Source organism: Cricetulus griseus, chromosome 5 (genome assembly GCF_003668045.3).
Source record: "Cricetulus griseus strain 17A/GY chromosome 5, alternate assembly CriGri-PICRH-1.0, whole genome shotgun sequence".
NCBI lineage: Eukaryota > Metazoa > Chordata > Mammalia > Rodentia > Cricetidae > Cricetulus > Cricetulus griseus.
The window spans coordinates 117,313,008-117,330,276 of NC_048598.1; the positions used below are offsets into that span (position 1 = coordinate 117,313,008).

General features: G+C 48.8%; 1 protein-coding gene across 2 annotated transcripts in view; it reads right to left on the minus strand.

Annotated features, from left to right (window-relative positions):
- Positions 1–17,269, minus strand: part of Esrrb (estrogen related receptor beta) — a 48,061-nt gene that overhangs the window by 18,375 nt on the left and 12,417 nt on the right. Inside the window, exon 2 of one of the 2 annotated variants that reach the window (XM_035445792.1) lies at positions 11,255–11,371. The exons of the other annotated variant lie outside the window; for it this stretch is intronic. Within the exon in view, the coding sequence (XP_035301683.1) occupies positions 11,255–11,371 (117 nt within the window). The remainder of the gene's footprint in view (positions 1–11,254; positions 11,372–17,269) is intronic. 2 annotated transcript variants of the gene reach the window in all.

Below are 17,269 nucleotides of genomic sequence, written 5' to 3' on the forward strand. Positions count from 1 at the left end.
CAAGCTATATAACCAAGCTTGAGGCCTGTCTGGGCTACAGGAGACAGAAAAGATAGAAAGCAACTTCATTTGCTGATGCTTAAGCTACTGGCTACCAGAGGGTCTGGCAAGTAAAAGTCATCTCCACTGACTGATATGAGGGACAGACAATTACTGCTAAACTGAGATGTGACTTCTAAATACCGACTGGGGAGAGAGAAAAGGGAGTCTTGAAACAATGCCTATTGTTTGTATATTTATATTAGCAAAATACTCAAAAAGCACAGTCAGGAAGTGCAATTAAAATACTAATTAACTTATAGTTACTGTCTGAGATTATCAGATCCTATCATTGAGACTTTCCAAATACAATGAGGTATTAATAATGTCAATATGGAGATCATTGCAGATGTCCAAATACTAAATAACAAACACATGGCCCTTGTTTGAACTACTGTTGGATAGTGTTTAACCCATTCAGATGTACAGAGAAATTAAATGCTTATACAGTATCTCATGAATGTAAAAAGATTGGTAACCAATGCAATTCATAGCCCTGGGCAAACAGGCTCCTTGAGTTTTGAACAGTGCAACACGCCTGGGTAAGTGTGATAACTCCCTAGCATAAGCAGAGGGATGAGTACTGGCCTAGGGCAGAGCTGGGTACACCAAACTACACCCAGCTACTGGAGTGGCACTGGGTAGGGGTCGTCTCCTCTCTGTACCTCCATTTCTTGGGACTCTAAGATGGGGTAATGGTGCCTACCTCACAGGGCAAACAACTCATTTAATCCTGTGTCTACTCATGTGAACACTTGAAAAACATCCAATGGCAAACAGTAGGAGTTAAATAAATGCTAGCACCACTACTAAAAATACCTCATCTTAAAGGATGTTCTGTTGTACAACGTCAGCATCTTAGTTGTGATGGGGGAGCTGGGTGAAGGGTCCATGGAATCCTTCTGCATTTTCTCGTAACTGCAACTCAATGACCTCAAAATGAAAAGTTTAAAAACTTCTGGGAAATTCTGGTGGAGGGGCAGAATGCTGTGTTGGTAACTCAAAATACTACCCAGCATCCTTACACTCCTCGGTTTCCAACCCAACTGAGAACTGAAGGTGGGAATATGCCAGTGTTCACTGCAGCACAGCTCATGGGAGCAACCTCAAAGGCTATTAGAGGCCAGGGGCAAACAAATGTGGCCTATACACGTATGTTACTCAGTGAAATAAGCCAGACACATAAAGGCAGCTATGGTCCAGCTCTACCTTTGAGGCTTCTGGAGTCCTCAAGGTCAGACACAGAGGACTGGGCAAGGGGTGGGTAGCGATCCAGCATGAAGAGTTAGTATGCGCTGGTCCCATCTGAAGCAGGTGTGGGGGTTTCCGGCTTGTAATCCCAGCACTTGAAAGGCTGAGGCAGGAGGATCAACATGAGTTCCAGGTTAGCTTGGGCTTTAAAGTGAGTTTCAGACCAGCCTTAGCTACAGTCTGAGGCCCCGTTTCAAAATCAAATAAACTTCAAATTGCCAGGCATGACAGCAACAGAGCCCACTAGCTACCTCCGTCCAACCCAAGGACAGAGCTTTTGGCCTCAGCTAAGTCACACGTGTTCCATCCTTCGCCAGCCTCATGGAACTAAACTGGCAGGCGGGGGCCTGCAGGGGCCCTGCTTAGGGCCCAGGAGATGGCACAGAAGCTTCATGGAGAAGAGGGGAGCGCCTCAAAGCTATGCCCCACCTGCTGGCCTCTGCTATCCACTGCAGGCACCTCTGAGCTCCTGATCAGGCACTGACTGAATGGACACCAATGATGCCATTGGACCTCTCACCCTTTCTTAATGGAAAAGCAATACTTCCCATTTCTCGACATCTCCCGCCTTGCTTCTCATTTGCAATCCCCTCCCCCAAGGCTGGATGGGATCCCAGTCTTTCAAAGCAAAAATAGCTGATTGTACTGGGGCAACAGCCAGTTGAAGTTTCTTTCATTTGCACTAAAAATAACTAGCTAAAGCATGGTCCTGCACCTGGCCTCGAGCCTGTCCTGGTGCTGCCCTCCACTATCATGTGTCTCTCTGCCCAAGGGGAGGTTTACCAAGGGCAAGGGGAAGGAAAAGCCTGGAAGCCAGAGTCCTTCCTGACTCCTGTCCCAAGTTAAAGCCACGATGGATCCCTGCTGACCTTGCTAAGGTGTTCAGGACTGAGTCACAGACACACATCAGACAGGGTTTCTTTGTGTAGCCTTGGCTGTCTACAACTAGCTCTGTAGACCAGGCTGTCCCAAACCCCACTGGCAGCACTTGACCCCACCATCCTCAGTTTCTTTATGAAGTGCTGGTCCTGGACTAAACAGGGCTTTACCTACAAAGCTGTGTATGCCCATTTCCCATTTGAGCTGCATGACAGTTCTGAGGACGGAGAGTTCAGGGCTGTCATCAGGAAAAAACAGAGGACTAGACAGAGCGGGATCAAGCTGGGTTGGGGAATGCTGCTCAGATGGTAGAGTGCTGGTCTAGCATGCCCAAAGTCTTGAGTTTAACCTCCAATTCTGCATAAACCTGTGTGGTGGTACAGCCTGTAAGCCCAGTCCCCTGAAGATGGATGCAAGACCATCAGAAAGACAAGGCTACTCTACAGACACAGAGAAGTTCAAGGCCAGCCTGGTATACACAAGTTCTGGACAGGGTCACACAGCCAGGAATGACAGAGGAAGGGTCTGGGTTTGTGGGTGACTGAGTGCCATTTGATTTCAGTCCTGTATAGTGAGAATGGCTTTCTTGGAAGGGAACAGTGCAGAATGGGGGACTTACTCCTTGAAGGCTCTGAGCCTGAGGTCTCTGGGGTCATGTACTGTCTAGAACAGTGGTTCTCAACCTTCCTAATGCTTAGATAAGCCCTTTAATACAGTTCCCCATGTTGTGGTGACCCCCAATCATAAAATTATTTTCATTGCTACTTCCTAACTGTAATGTTGCTGCTGTTGTGAATCATAATGTAAATATCTGGTTTTTGATGGCCATGGGCCACTCCATGAAAAGGTCATTCAATTGCTTGGGGTCACCACCCACAGGGTGAGAACCTCTCGTCTAGAACCGCCCCCAAGCACACACACATAACACAGGGTTTCTTTGTGTAGCCTTGGCTGTCTAGAACTAGCTCTGTAGACCAGGATGGCCTAGAGCTAACTCACAGATATCCACCTGCCCCTGCATCTGCCTCCCAAGCACTGGGATTAAAGGTGTGCACCACCACCTAGCAAATGAGCATCTTTCAAAGCTCTTCGGTGGCGGTATGCTGGGCCTGGGTCTTTATGACACAGTTCTTTGTTCTGAGCATTCTTCCCAGGGGGATTATGGGTTTTAAGCTAACCCTGGAGTCCTAGCTCGATTTCTACTGCTGTGATAAGCACTACGACTAACACAGCAACTCAGGGAGGACAGGGTTTATCTGGCTCACAGGTTATGATCCATCAAAGGGTGAGGCCAGGGAATGAAGTCAAGGCAGGGATCTGAAGCAGAGATCATGGAAGAGTGCTGCTTACTGTCTTGCTCCTCATGGATTGCTCAGCCTGTTTCTTATAGTAACCACTGCCCAGGGATGACATCACTCACAGTGGGCTGGGTGCTTCTGTATATGATGGAGACATTTTCTCGATTAAGATTCCCTCTTCCCAGATATGTCTAGGTTTGTGTAAAGTTGACAAAAACCAACCAGCATGCCTGGTGATAGAGAGGGAGAGGTTGGAGGTTGTGGGGAGGAGCCATCTCCTGGTGGAATAAAACACACACACACACACACACACACCCCTACCTCTCTCTACCTTATATTCCCAGGTTGCTGCCAACTGCTATATGGACTCTGAGTAACTTAACTGGCTACTGGCTACTGAAACAGTGTGACTCTTCTCTCTCCTCTAGACCCTTCTGGCCCATGGCACCACACTACTAAGGACACTTCACCTGTGTTCCCACTGGCCAATGTTTAAAATTACACCCAACAGGGAAAAATCAGTCCAGCCAGGCCCTACTCTACTCCAATCTTTCTAGCGAGGGACTGCAGGGCAAGGAACACATACTGAGGACCAGTGTCCTACAAGGAGCCTAGACTTCACCCAGCTCTGTCATGTCCTAGTTGTGTGGCCCTAGGAAAGTCACTGAAGCACTGGGCCAGATCAAGCATGGCAGGTCCTGTCACCTGTGCCACTCCTTTCCATTTCCTTGTCTTCGAGAACTGCTAATCAATCATACCACCACAGCCTGCTGGTCTCAGTGACTCCACTGGGGCCTTTCAATCACGCACACTACCACCCTGCCACCCTGGAGCTGACAGTCCGATGGAAAGGCAATTTGCCACCGGGCTTCGTGAATTAAAAACAAGGGTGTGAGGAGATGGCAGAGTAAACAAAATAAGCCAAGTGCATAAAGAAATAAACAAGGTCATTTCTTGAGTGGGAGAAGTTGATGACAAGGTCTATGGGGAGGGGGAATCTGACAGCAAGTGATGGAGGAATTGACATCTACATGGAGACTGAAAGGATGAGTAGCCTGCTCAGGAACACACTCAGAGAGAGGGAATTATCTGGAGTCCCTAAGGTGAGAATTAGGTCTGCCATACTTGGAGACCAAAAGCAAGCTGATGATGCTGGAGCTGGATGGACAGGAAAGCAGACAGGACAGGGTGGAGATGATGCTGGAGCTGGATGGAGAAAAATGCAGACAGACGGGGTGGTGGCGATGAAGGTGGAGTCTCAGATCAAACTTGAACCCTGCGGTCAGATGTTTTGGTATTTTTCTAAGTGTCATGGAGAACTTCGAGAAGATAGAAAACAAAGTGACAAGACTTTCGTTGTAGCTTTTAAAAGACTCTTCTGAGCTGGGTGAGGTAGCACACACCAATAAACCCAACACTTAGAAGGCAGAGGCAGGTGGATGAGTTCCAGGCCAATCTGGTCTACATACAGAGTTTTGGGACAGACAGGGCTATAGTGAAAAGCATCCTCTGGCTGCAGCACGGCTGAGAAGGAACAGCCAGGGGACCAGAGATCTACTTAGGTTACTGTCATGGTCCATAAAAAGATGATGCTTCCTTGGACCAGTCTCATCTGGAGAGGAGCAGCAAGCAGCGCTCGACAGTGAGAACCTGCCTCAAGAAAACAAAGAAAAGGATGCAGGCATGGTGGTATATGCTTAAAATTCACAATACTCACCCAGGTGGCCATGGTGCATGCCTTTAATCAGGAGGCAGAGGCAGGAGGATCTCTGTGAGTTGAGACCAGCCGCTGTGAGTGAGGGCCAGGACAGCTATGGCAGCATGGTGAAACCCTGTCTCAAAAAAAAAAAAAAAAAAAAAGCCAAAAACAACAACAACAAAAATCAAAAAACAGCACTCGAGCTAAGGCAGTAGGGAGGCCACTAGTTTGAAGTCAGCCATCAATCACTACACAGCAAGAACCTGTCTCTTCCCCGTACCCACATCATAGTGGCTCCTGTCATTCAAGCTCCAGGTGATCTAATGCCACCTTCTGAACTCCATGGCCATCTGTGCTCATATCAACACACCCTACCCCTCCTACATATACATAATTAAAACTAAAATAAATACTTTAAAAATTAAATCGTTAAAATCTGCAAGTGATTGTCTGGTACATGTGAAGCCCTGGGTTCAAACCACGAGGGCCATATAAAATCAGGTGTTGCAGGGGCCTGCCTACAGTGATAGAGCAGGATAGCCAGTGTCCTCTTTTGGCTTGGGCACTACCTATACACATACTATATACTGCGTGTGAGCGCACACACGCGCACCCTGGAGCTGAGGACACATATTCCAGGCCCTTCTCCCGGATGCTAATAATTCTTCCGAAAGCACACCTAAGAAACAAGCATAAGCTTGGTACTCCCATGACAGACAGCAAGAGCCCACAAGCCCAAATGATACCCATCAGTGGCAGAAAAGAAAAGGATTCAGTAGTCTCCAGTTCAAGTGCCAACTCCCAGCCTCTTTTACTGTGTGGGGTGCCCATATGTTTAGGCTCTACTGAAACCCTTCCAATGAAAAGACCTGTCCTGGCTAACTGTGAACTGGGGTCCTAGGTCTAGCAGGTCTCAGGCTGAAATGGTAGCACTGCCACCCTGTCCTGAACAGCCAGATACCTTTGGACAACTACATTCTGAATAAAGAGAAATCAAGAAATTGCCACAAGGGACTGAAGCAGAAGACATACTCACCAATGGGGAAAACCGTTGTAGCACAGTAAAAAAAATCTTCCATGTGACCCAACCTGGTGGCATCCCTGCTAACTTGAGAAGCTGGGACAGAGAGATTAAGAGTCGAAGGCCTGACCAAGTGACTTAGTGAGACCAAAGGGCAGAGGGCTGGGGTTGTAGCTCACATAGGTAGAGCCCTCATCTGGTATCTGTGTGGCCCTGGGTTTGATCCCAGCTCTACAACCAATTAACTGAAAATTTTCGATGTTACTGTTTTCATTTTCAAGACAGTATGAAGGTAAGATCATTAGGTAAGTATGGGCAGACAGTTTATGGGGGATGCCAAATGGCTGCTTTCCAGATCACAGAAGGAAAATCATCTCTAGGGGTTCAGGGAAGGGGAGACACTAACAAAGGAGCCCCATGAGCTGGGAAGGCTAAGTAAGTCTCCCCACTGCACTGCCTGGGCCCCCAGGGAACACAATGATGTACTGCGGACATCCAGACTGCTAATACAGAATTTTAATGTTCTCACCACAGATGAAACAAATAAACTGGTGATAAGATAAGTATGTCTGTTAACTTGACTGACTTCCTATAATATATAAAGCAAAGCCCCACACTGTGCCTCAGAAATGCAGTTACCTACCAGTTAAAAAAACAAAACAAATCAATGCTATTACATGAAGACTATCTCTAATCAATAATCAACATCAGACATCATGGAAGAAGTTCCAGAGACACCCCTGGAGATGGGGAAAACAAGATGACAGTGGCCACTACTACTATGATTCTCGTCTTCCAGGAGGGAAGTGAAGTTTATGAAGGTTTAAGTAGCTTTCCCAGGGAGCTGCTAACTGGTCAAGCAGGGGTCTGACCAGATGGGCTGAACCTGTGATCCAATGCTCTGGTGTCAAATGCCTGGAGTAAACAGTAGTAAGAAGTCAACACAGCCAGAAAGCAGCTGTCTGTTTTCAGTCAACACTTGTCCAGCCACAGGTATTGCACCTGAGTGTCCAAGAGGCTTTGGGAAAGATCTTGTGAGCTACCAAGACGGGAGGGTAGGGCACACATGTATAGGCTAGAAGAAAGAAAGCAGCTGGGTTCTGTTCTCTGACATGCTGGAGAGTTGGTTTGTTTCAAACCATTAATGTATTTTGGAAAAGCAAAAGAATTTCTCTTCCTTCATTCACAAAACCAGAAAAGTGGTATTTCTGGTATGGGCTAGAAGCAGAGCGTTCTATAAATACAAACCCATTAGATCCCATGCAGCAGGAACCTGATCAGGGACCCCTTTTAATTTCCTAATGTGTGCTGGCCACTAACCCAATTACCCAGAATCCCTAGAGAGAAGCTTTCTGCTTTTCCAACATGCACGAAGAGAGTGAAAGCATATTGCATGGCCGTCAGCCCAGCTCTCACTGAAATCAAATATCTTTCAGAAAACACTTGGGAAGAGGCAGACGGGGCTGAGCAGGAAGGGGACGGCAGGAGTGGCTGGAGGAAGGGTGAGTCATGAGAGGAAGAGGTAAAGTGGGACAAGCTGGCCAGGGAGAAGAATTCAGGTCCCAGAGCTGAACTGAAGCCTGGGGGGCACCGTACAGATGAGATGCAGAAGTGGGCTTTCTAGTCTGAAGACTGAATCAGCCCCCACCTGAGATGCCAGGCACCATCTTAATCCATTCGGACTCCAGAACTCCTAGAGGATCAGCCTCAGGTAATGGCATCCCCTTGGAGTCCCAGCAGCAAATCCAGGAAGGAAATCAATGGGTCCAGGCTGCCTCACTCGACTCAGTGGGCAGCTGTAGAAAACACAAGGGTCAACTTGAGTAACACCAGCTGAATATTGCCAGAAGGCTGCTGACACACCAAAGCAATGCCACGGCTGTCCCATTGGATCCTCACCTTTAGTTGGTGGTGAACAGCAGGTCTCAAAGGAGACAAAGAAAGGAGGTCCAAGGAGCATTACGTATGAGAACCACAAAGAATGCCAGTGGCCAGCTCTGAACCCACATCAGAAAAAAGACTTTCCCTAAAAATGTGAATTGTCATACATAGATCTGTGTAAAGACGATGAGATACTGCCTTCAGTCACCAAGGCTCTAGTTATCTATCCCAGGACAGACAGGACAAAGCCAAAGGAAGCCATGTAGAAAACAGGATCCATCTCCAACTGCTCGAGGCATCTGACTGGCTTTGATCGTGAGACAGGACACCACATATTTGACTTCATAACCCTAGTAATGGTTGCTCCTAAATCTTGGATCAGCAGCACAGACTATTTCACTAAGAAAAGGTTATTGGAGACATCTTGAGCTGCTGGGTAGAAGGGAGGAAATGAGGTACTGAGGCAGACGTGGGGAGGAAAGGAGTGGCACTCACACCCCGTTTCCCTGTAAGACTCAGGAACCCGTTTCCCAGATGACTGTGAGACCCTAACACAGGAAGCAGCCCAGGGAAGTGTGAAGTTTGTTTTCAGAACCAAGTCAGAGGCTGGGGGGGTTGGGGTGGGGGAGGGCCCTAGGGACCAAATATTGCACACATAGCAAAGAGGGACACCCAAACAAAAGCAGGAGCCAGGACAACTGCCAAGAGCTCTACCTGGCAGGGACCCAGACTCCTGCAGGAAGGAGGCCTGCTCCTCCCCGGAGGCTGGTCCCCACGGAGCTTCTGATGCCAGCTACACACAGCTCTATGGGGACGCACACTAAGCCAGGAGCTCGGCTTCACCCACACTCGGGAGTTTCCTGTCAGTTCTTCCCTTTCAGATACAGGCCTGCCAGCACTGGAGGTGAGGTGGGGTGGGTGTGCCCTGGTGACTGTCTCTTCCTCCTTCAGGCAAAGCTACCTCATGGCTGCATCAGGCTCAGCACATCTGCCCGGGGGACATCTGGCTGCCAGTGGGGAAGCCACTCCTGGTGGTGAGACAACTCTGGGGACCACCCTGCAGATCCTCCTACTTGGATGGCATGTATCCTTGCCTAGTGTAGGAGGCAGGGGACCTCGTCACCCCTCTATCTTGGCCACAACTATACACAACAGAGACCAAAACTGTGCAGCAGTGTGAAACACGGTTTTACATACAGCAAGCCCCAACACAGCCCATTTCAAACTAGGAAAAGGCTGTTTCCTCCATAGATCCCCACATAGCAGCTGGCACATCCCCAAAGGGGTTAAGAAATGACAAATGAAGAAGGGATTTGTGCTGGACAGTTTTATGTCAACTTGATACAAGCTAAAGTGATCTGAGAGGAGGGAACCTAAGTTAAGAAAAATGCCTCTATAAAATGGGGCTGTAGGCAAGCCTGTAGGGCATTTTCTTAATTAGTTATTGATGGGGGAGGACTCAGCCCCTAGCAGGTGGTGCCATCCCTGGGCTGGTGGTCCCAGGTTCTATAAGAAAGCAGGCTGAACAAGTCAGAGAGAGCAGGCCAGTAAGCAGCACTCCTCCGTGGCCTCAGCTCAGCTCCTGCTTCCTGTTTCAGTCCTGTCCTGTCTTCCCTCAGTGACGAACAGTGATGTGGAAGCGTAAACTGAATAAATCCTCTCCTCCCCACTTTGCTTTTGGTCATGATATTTCATCACAGCAACAGACCTGTAACTAAGGCAGGACTTTAAGGCCCAGTGTGCTGCAGACCCAAGAGGTCCCTGGAAGCTGTGTTGAGAGCTGCCTCATGGGTGCAGATGCTAACTGAGCCAGGTGAGGAATGGAATGACTGGAATTTTCAATAACACCAGAAGTTCCATCCAAGCTCTCTCACAGGCAAACATCTCAGCGATAGATACTTTTCCAGCAGGCACAGGAGGAGTGGGGAAAGCTCCTGGGCCTGCTGAAGGCTGAGCTAGGTTTGGGGAGACCAGCAACTCCACCTTGCCCTTCCCAGGGAAGACTGCACCCAAGCAGTCTCTGCCCTCCTCTTTGCTCATCCTGCTCCTCATCCCTATAAACTCTTGGGAAGGATCAAGGCTCAGAAGCTGAGCTGTAGGAATCTGTGCTGGCTCTGAGGGCATCACACATGCACATGCAGGGGTGTGTGTACACGGAATCATAACACACGCAGGCACACACGCATCCCACTCCTAAAATGGTACTGAATGAGATTCAAACCAGGCAGATCCACACAGATGGTGAGCAAGGGCCCTACAGCAGCCTTCCCAACAATGAGCCCCCTCTCACATTTCCTGGGAGCCACTTTTAAAGCAAAAAAGATGCACAAGATGCCACAATGTTAATATCATTGTGCTTTTAGTTAACTCAATCTGGGACCAGGGTTCAGTTTCCAGCACCACCTATAACTACTTCCAGGAGATCAGATTCCCTCTTCTGACGCCAAGGGCACAGGTATGCACATATATTCATGCAGGACTTACACATACATACAAAAGTTAAAAGCTAAATGGACAACAAATGTTTTAAAAAGGACACACCTTTTGAGGGAATTAAATATAGCTCAGTTGGCACTTGTGACTTCTGCCTATTGCACTGAATGGAAACCTAATGAGCCAGGTGACTCTAGAGGGAAAAAGCAACAGGAAGGAAGCCAGAAGCGAAGATGGAAGACAAACAGGAGTGGGGAAACCCTTAACAGGCAAGACACACATCCTGAACTCTACTAGAAGCAAGGACCACTCCTTGAGTATGCCATTACCCACCCCCAAACCTGGAGAAGCATTGGGAGTTCTAGTCCACCTGCCAAGATAGAGGGGGGTCCTAATCCAAATGAGGACTTCCCAGGGAGACAAGATAACAGCTGAGGATCCAAATAGGATCTGGAGTCCCAAAAGGATCCTTGGGACCTCCCTACTTTCACCTTACTAGTCCACATCTTTTCAAGAGAAGCCCAGCAGGCTACAGAGTAGCAGCCATGACAAGACAGCCTGTAGCCCTGTGTGGACACATGCAAGCATACATGCATACATACATACATACATACATCGTGTGTGCGTGTGACACACACACACAGCCCTTGGGGAAGCCCTAGGCCTGTAGGTATCCTCAAACAGGCCTGACACTCCCCACCAAGACAAACCAAGCGGAGTCCTGACCCTGGCAGGTGGCTGTGGGCCTCTTACCTTCCTTCAGCATCCCCACTTTGAGGCATTTCATGAAACGGCAGGCCTGACAGGACTTGCGCCTCCGTTTGGTGATCTCACACTCGTTGGTGGCTGGACAGCTGTATTCGATGTTTCCTGCAACATAGAGAGGGTTGCCAGGTGCCTGCTGTCCATCCCGGACCCCAGCCCATTTGGTTGACTGTCTGGGCATTAACTGGCCAGAGCTGACTTGCCCCACCTAGGGTTGCACAGGGAAGTGCTACTAGAAGGGGGGACTCAAGTGGCTGTCCAAGACACTTCAAACTCTCTCCCATGCCAATTCTAGCCTGTGAGCTGGGTGGGCCAAGCTGTCACCTGGGGAGAAAAAAACATCTTTCTTCTGAGCATGGTCACTCAGGGTTCTGAAACACAGGATGGGGGTGAGGGAGGATCAACACATGCTGAGACAGCATTTTATCCCAGGACACCAGCCCGCCCCAGCTCCTCCAGCCTCCAGCCTGCACCTGTCACTAGGAAAAGCCCAGGAACGCCGTGGCAGGGCTTGGACTCTGCTCCCACTGGGGGTCAGGCCACCTAGCTCCCCTGACTATGAGGACCTATCTTTCCTGTCACCCAGCCTTAGTTTCCTCAAATGCAAGATAGCCGTTAGCTCCAAGGGAAGGGTCGAACAAAACCTTATGCGGAAACTCACTTTAAAAAACTATAGGCTAGGCTAGGTGTGGTGGTGCATGCTTTTAATCCCTACAGAGGCAGGGATCTCTTTTTGAGGCCAGCTTGTTGTACATAATGTGTCCCAGAACAACCAGGGCTGCACAGTGGGACCCTGCATCAAAACAAACAGATAGACAGACGGACAGACAGATATAAATTTAAAATAAAAAAAGACAAGTTGTAGCCCAGGTTAGGCATGGCAGTGTGCATTCCTGTCATTTTATTTTTATTATGACTATTTTATTTATTTATTGTGTGTGCATGTGTATTAGCGGGAGCGAGGGAAGTATGAGTGCCAGTGTGTATGGAGGCCAGAGGGCAACTTTCTGGGCAGGCATCAGTTTTCTCCAACCACATGTCTCATGGGATTGAACTTAGGTCACCAGGCTTGCCAGCAAACCGCCTTTACCCACTGAGCCATCTCGCTGGCTCTGCAATCTGAGCACCTGGGAGGTGAGCTGGAGGCAGGAAGATCAGACTCATTGTTATCTAAAAATAAAGTTCAAGTACATGTCTTAGAAACAAAATGGGGCTGGGATGTGGCTCAGTTGACAAAGTGCTTGCTCGGTGTGCTGAAGTCCTGGGTACTACACACCCAGCAGCACATAAACCAGACCTGGTGTAGATCCTAGCACCTGGAGTAGAAGCAGGGGGATTAGAAATTCAAGGTCATCTTTTCCTACAGAACAGGAATTTGAGGGCAGCCTGGGCCACAGGAACATAGCAGTGAACAAAAATAAAGAACTACTGCGTAAGTATAGCAGCCCATTCAATTAGTCCCAGCACCGGAGATGCTGAAGCAAGATGCTCAACGGTTTGAGGGTAATGTGGGTATGTGCTCAGACCACCGCCAACTATTAAAACCAAACAACAAACCCCTTCAGCACATGCGGTGTTTATTTTATAAAGCCATCTTCATTGTGAAAGCGTGACTGCCTTTCTGAATCAGGGACAGAGTCCACCCTGAGTCCCCTGTCTTTTCAACACCTATTGTTAAAAAACTGAACAACTGTGGACTGTGTGCCTACATGTCTGGTACTAGAAAAGAAAGCAACAAAAGGCACCAGGGTCCTTATCACATCCCAGAGGTTCAGGGAGAAGCTGGGGCCCTGCCCTTGCTCTGCTACTACCCACTCACAGTAACAATAGCTAGGCCTTATTGTGAACCTACTACGTGCCACCTCTGGATCAGCTCTCTTGACCCTTACCCTAACTCTCAGCTGGCCTTCTCTTGACCCTTACCCTAACTCTCAGCTGGCCTTCTCTTGACCCTTACCCTAACTCTCAGTTGGCCTTCTCTTGACCCTTACCCTAACTCTCAGCTGACCCATCAGTGCCCAATTCACAAACCAAGAAATGGAGACTCGGGAAGCCCAAATGAGCTACCTCAGGCCCAGAGCCCCTATACCTGTATCTCACAAGGAGCTTGAAGAAATTAGTAAGTGCCTCACCCACCAAGACAAGCTTCTGTTACTAACCCAGCAGCTGAGGTGGCCTGGTGGCCAGGAGGGGAGGTAAGTGTCACAGATCATCCCATACCGCATCCTCCTGGTGTGGGTTATGGGAACACTCTCAGGTCTCCCAGTGCAAAGCAGGAGCCATGGGACACCAGTGACAAAGGGCTCTGAAGCAGTATCACTTCTGGGCCCAAGTTCCCACAGTGCCTCATTCCCCAGAGCTCAGACCAAGGAACCTCAGAGCCCCATGACAACTCCCTCCTCTCATTACACCCCTCGTTTCTTCTGATCAGTGCTATTCCATTTTTTCTTTGCATTTGTACTGCATTTTATTTATTTATTTATTTATTTATTTTTGGTTTTTCGGGACAGGGTTTCTCTGTGTAGCTTTGGAGCCTATCCTAGCACTCGCTCTGGAGACCAGGCTGGCCTTGAACTCACAGAGATCCGCCTGCCTCTGCCTCCTGAGTGCTGGGACCAAAGGCATGCGCCACCAATGCCAGGCTTGTACTGCATTGATTTACTTGTGTACTCATGTGTGCACTGTGCCATGTGTGGGTCCCAAGTGCCCACAGTGTATGTTTGGAGACCAGAGAACATCTTCTTCGGAGTTGCTCCCTCTTCTAACATGTGGATCCTAAGGCTCAAGCTCGGGCCACCAGGCTCAGCAGCAAGTACCTTTCCCCACTGAGCCTTCTCGTCAACCCCTCCAATGTTATTTCTGAGAGAACTCACTGGTGTAAACTTCATGGGAAGTCAACTGGGGTGTGGCAGCAGTTTCAATAGCCATATGAACATGGTTTTTGTTTTTCTAGTGATTTTTAATTTTTGAGACAGGATCTGGCTCTATAGCCCAGACTGGCCTCAAACTCAGGGATCCTCCTACATTGGCCTCCTCAGTCTTGGATTACAGATGTTGAGTCACTACACCTGGTTATTACCAAAGATAAATGAGAGAGGAAAACGCCGGTTCAGCTAATGCATCTGTCCCCTGTGTGTGTTGTCTAAGAAGTTCTGTAGCCTGTCCACTACCCCACCTAACCATCTTCACACCATCCACAGCCTGAATCCCTCCCACGCCCCAGCACTGTGCATAACGACCAGTTTCTAGAGCTGGCAAAGAGAGGCAAGTCCACCAAGTGTCCTTTGCCCCAAGCCTGCAGGCCACCAATCCAGATCCCACTGGTGAGGTTCTGGCTGCTTCTCTCTGTCGACCACCCTATGCTGCCCCAGAATCCATGTCCTGTCTATTTCCTCCATGCAGGCCAGTTCCTCTTGCCCAAATACCTGACTCACACACAGTAGGTTCCCAAAGCACACTAACCACTAAGTAACCAAACATTCAGTGATGCAGCTGCAGCCCTGCTCAACCTATATTAAGTCTTTAACTTGGCCAATTTCTCCCCATTTTATAGATGAGAACCAGGTATAACAGTGCATGCCTGTAATCCCAGCCCTCGGGAGGCTGAGACTTTAGGAAAATCACAAAGTCCAGAATAAGACAGGCTACACAGTGAGAGTCTGGTTTGTTTGTTTTAAAGTTTTTACAAGTGAAAAAAAAGGGAGAGCACAACTCTAGCAGAAGCAGCCTGGAAAATGAACCCAGGTGGCCTGCTCACAAGAGCTGTGCAGTTCAGACGTCTATGCTCTGTTTTCATTGCAGCCAGCCACCCCTGAGTGAGGGTGAGCCACAGCTTATTTATTGCTCAGAATGGGGGGGGGGGGAGACCAAGAGCATGTGAGGGTTTGGTCCTGCTGTCTTCCTAAGACAAGATGACAGGACAAGAGTGCTTCCCAAGGCAAGAGTGCTAACAGCGAGTGTGGGGCAATGCTCCTGACCTTTCAGGGTGTGCGTGTGCGGATGCATGCAAACACACACGAGTGCCTGTGTGTGCTTCTAATTTCACTTATTTAGTTTGTTCCTTTCAATTTGTTTTATGGGCCTGGCGGCCAGCTGCCAGCAAACCCAGGCTGGTGGCCTCGCCTTGTAATTTCTCTAAGTGCCTCCTTGATAAAGTGATGAGATTAATTCATCATTGTTCCCATGGTCTCAAGGGGAGACCAGGAGATCTCAGCACAGGACGGGGGCATCAGTGAGCGTGCGCAGTTGTGAGCACACTCAAGAGTGTGCACACATGCACATGTGTACACACACACACACACACACACACTAACTCAGGTGTGACCAAGTAGTGAATAGGACTTTAGACCACAGCTAACACAAACTCAGGTCCCAACCTGGAAGTTTGTCTGCTGCAGACACCGGCAGATTCCACTTCTGGGAAGGTGAGACTTCTCTGAGTCTCAGTTTCCTCATCTATAAAAAACAGGTATAGTTTCCATCTCAAAATTGGATGAATTCACACACCACGACTGAGTGGAGCATCTGGTAACCAGGCAGGCGAGGCGAGGCTTAGTACATACTTAGTATGTACTAAGTCTTACATACAGGCAGATCTGAGGGAGTAGACTAGCCTCTAGCCTGTCAGTCACACTGAGGCTGTCCACCCAAGGACACTTGAGAGCACTGTAATTGGTGGATGGCGGGACCCGTTTGTGCCTGAGGGAGAGGAAGGCATATCCGGAGCTGAGCTGGTGTGACCCTGAGGCAACGAGGTAGTCTCTTTGATCCTAGGCCACCCTGAGAAGGGAATCCCAGAGGAAGCCACACCAGCTGTCCCCACAGTTGCAGGCAAGCCAGCAGCCCTATCCATGGTTGGGCACAGGAGCTGTTAAGCTCAAACAGTCCCAAGGCTCCAGCTGACCTCAGAGGCAGTGGTGAGCAGCTGCCCTGAAGGGCTGGGCTCTCATTTATCTCAGTCCTGGAGGACAGAGACATGCCCTTTCACTCTGTGTGGTCCAGCGACCTCCAGCCTCTACCCATCCCTCCTCAACTTCATCCACTGCCAGATGATCTCACTCTGGTGTGTCCACCTAACTCCATCACATAACTGGCAGTTTCCTATCCTGGAACACATGGTCTGTCCTGGGCCTGCACACTGCTACAATTTCCACCCGGAGGGTCTCTGGACTTCTCAGCTTTCTCACACTGAACCCATCCATCTTCACACTCCAGATCTTTTATATTCCTTGTCAGTCAAGGAGACTAATTTTCCTTAGGTCAAAAACTGTCAGAGCACCTAGATTCTTACACAATCTGCTCCCATGGCCCCTTCCAAAGCAGGGCCTAGAGGGGGAAGACACACTTGTCGAGAAGAACCGCAGGAGGCTTGGGACACAGAAGATTCAAGATAATGCAATAGATAGGGAGAGACAAGGGCTAAAAATAGCTTTCCTGGAAGAGTATGTTGAGGGAGTGTTTTGCGGTTTGAAACCTGCTTTGCAGCCACCTGGCCACCAAGAATCCCTCCCAGGTCTGCACAAGAGGAAACCAACAGTCTCTGGAGAATGTTAGCAGGTGCTGTGTTAAACACAGGGCCAGTGGCCCCATCTGGAAGCAGAGGCCCGAAAGATGAATGGACAGTGGGACCACTCGAACCCCCTGCGTGGCCTGACACACACACACACACACACACACACACACACACACACACACACACACACACACACACACGCGCGCGCTAAGTAAGGAATGAGGGCTCTAAAGGAACAGCATCGGCATACAGACCAAGCTAACACTCTTCCATACCTCAGACCCCACACCAGTGAAACTGCAACATGTATCTGTAAACTCTACCTGTACCAATTTCCAGGTTGAGCAAGAATTTACATAGGTGAAGCTGGGTGAGGAACTTGCTGGGTGAACTCACAGTTATGTTTGCTTACAGCTTCATGTGATCTGTAATTATCTCAAAACAAAAAGATCAAAAAAACAAACAAACAAACAAAAAAACAAACAAACAAA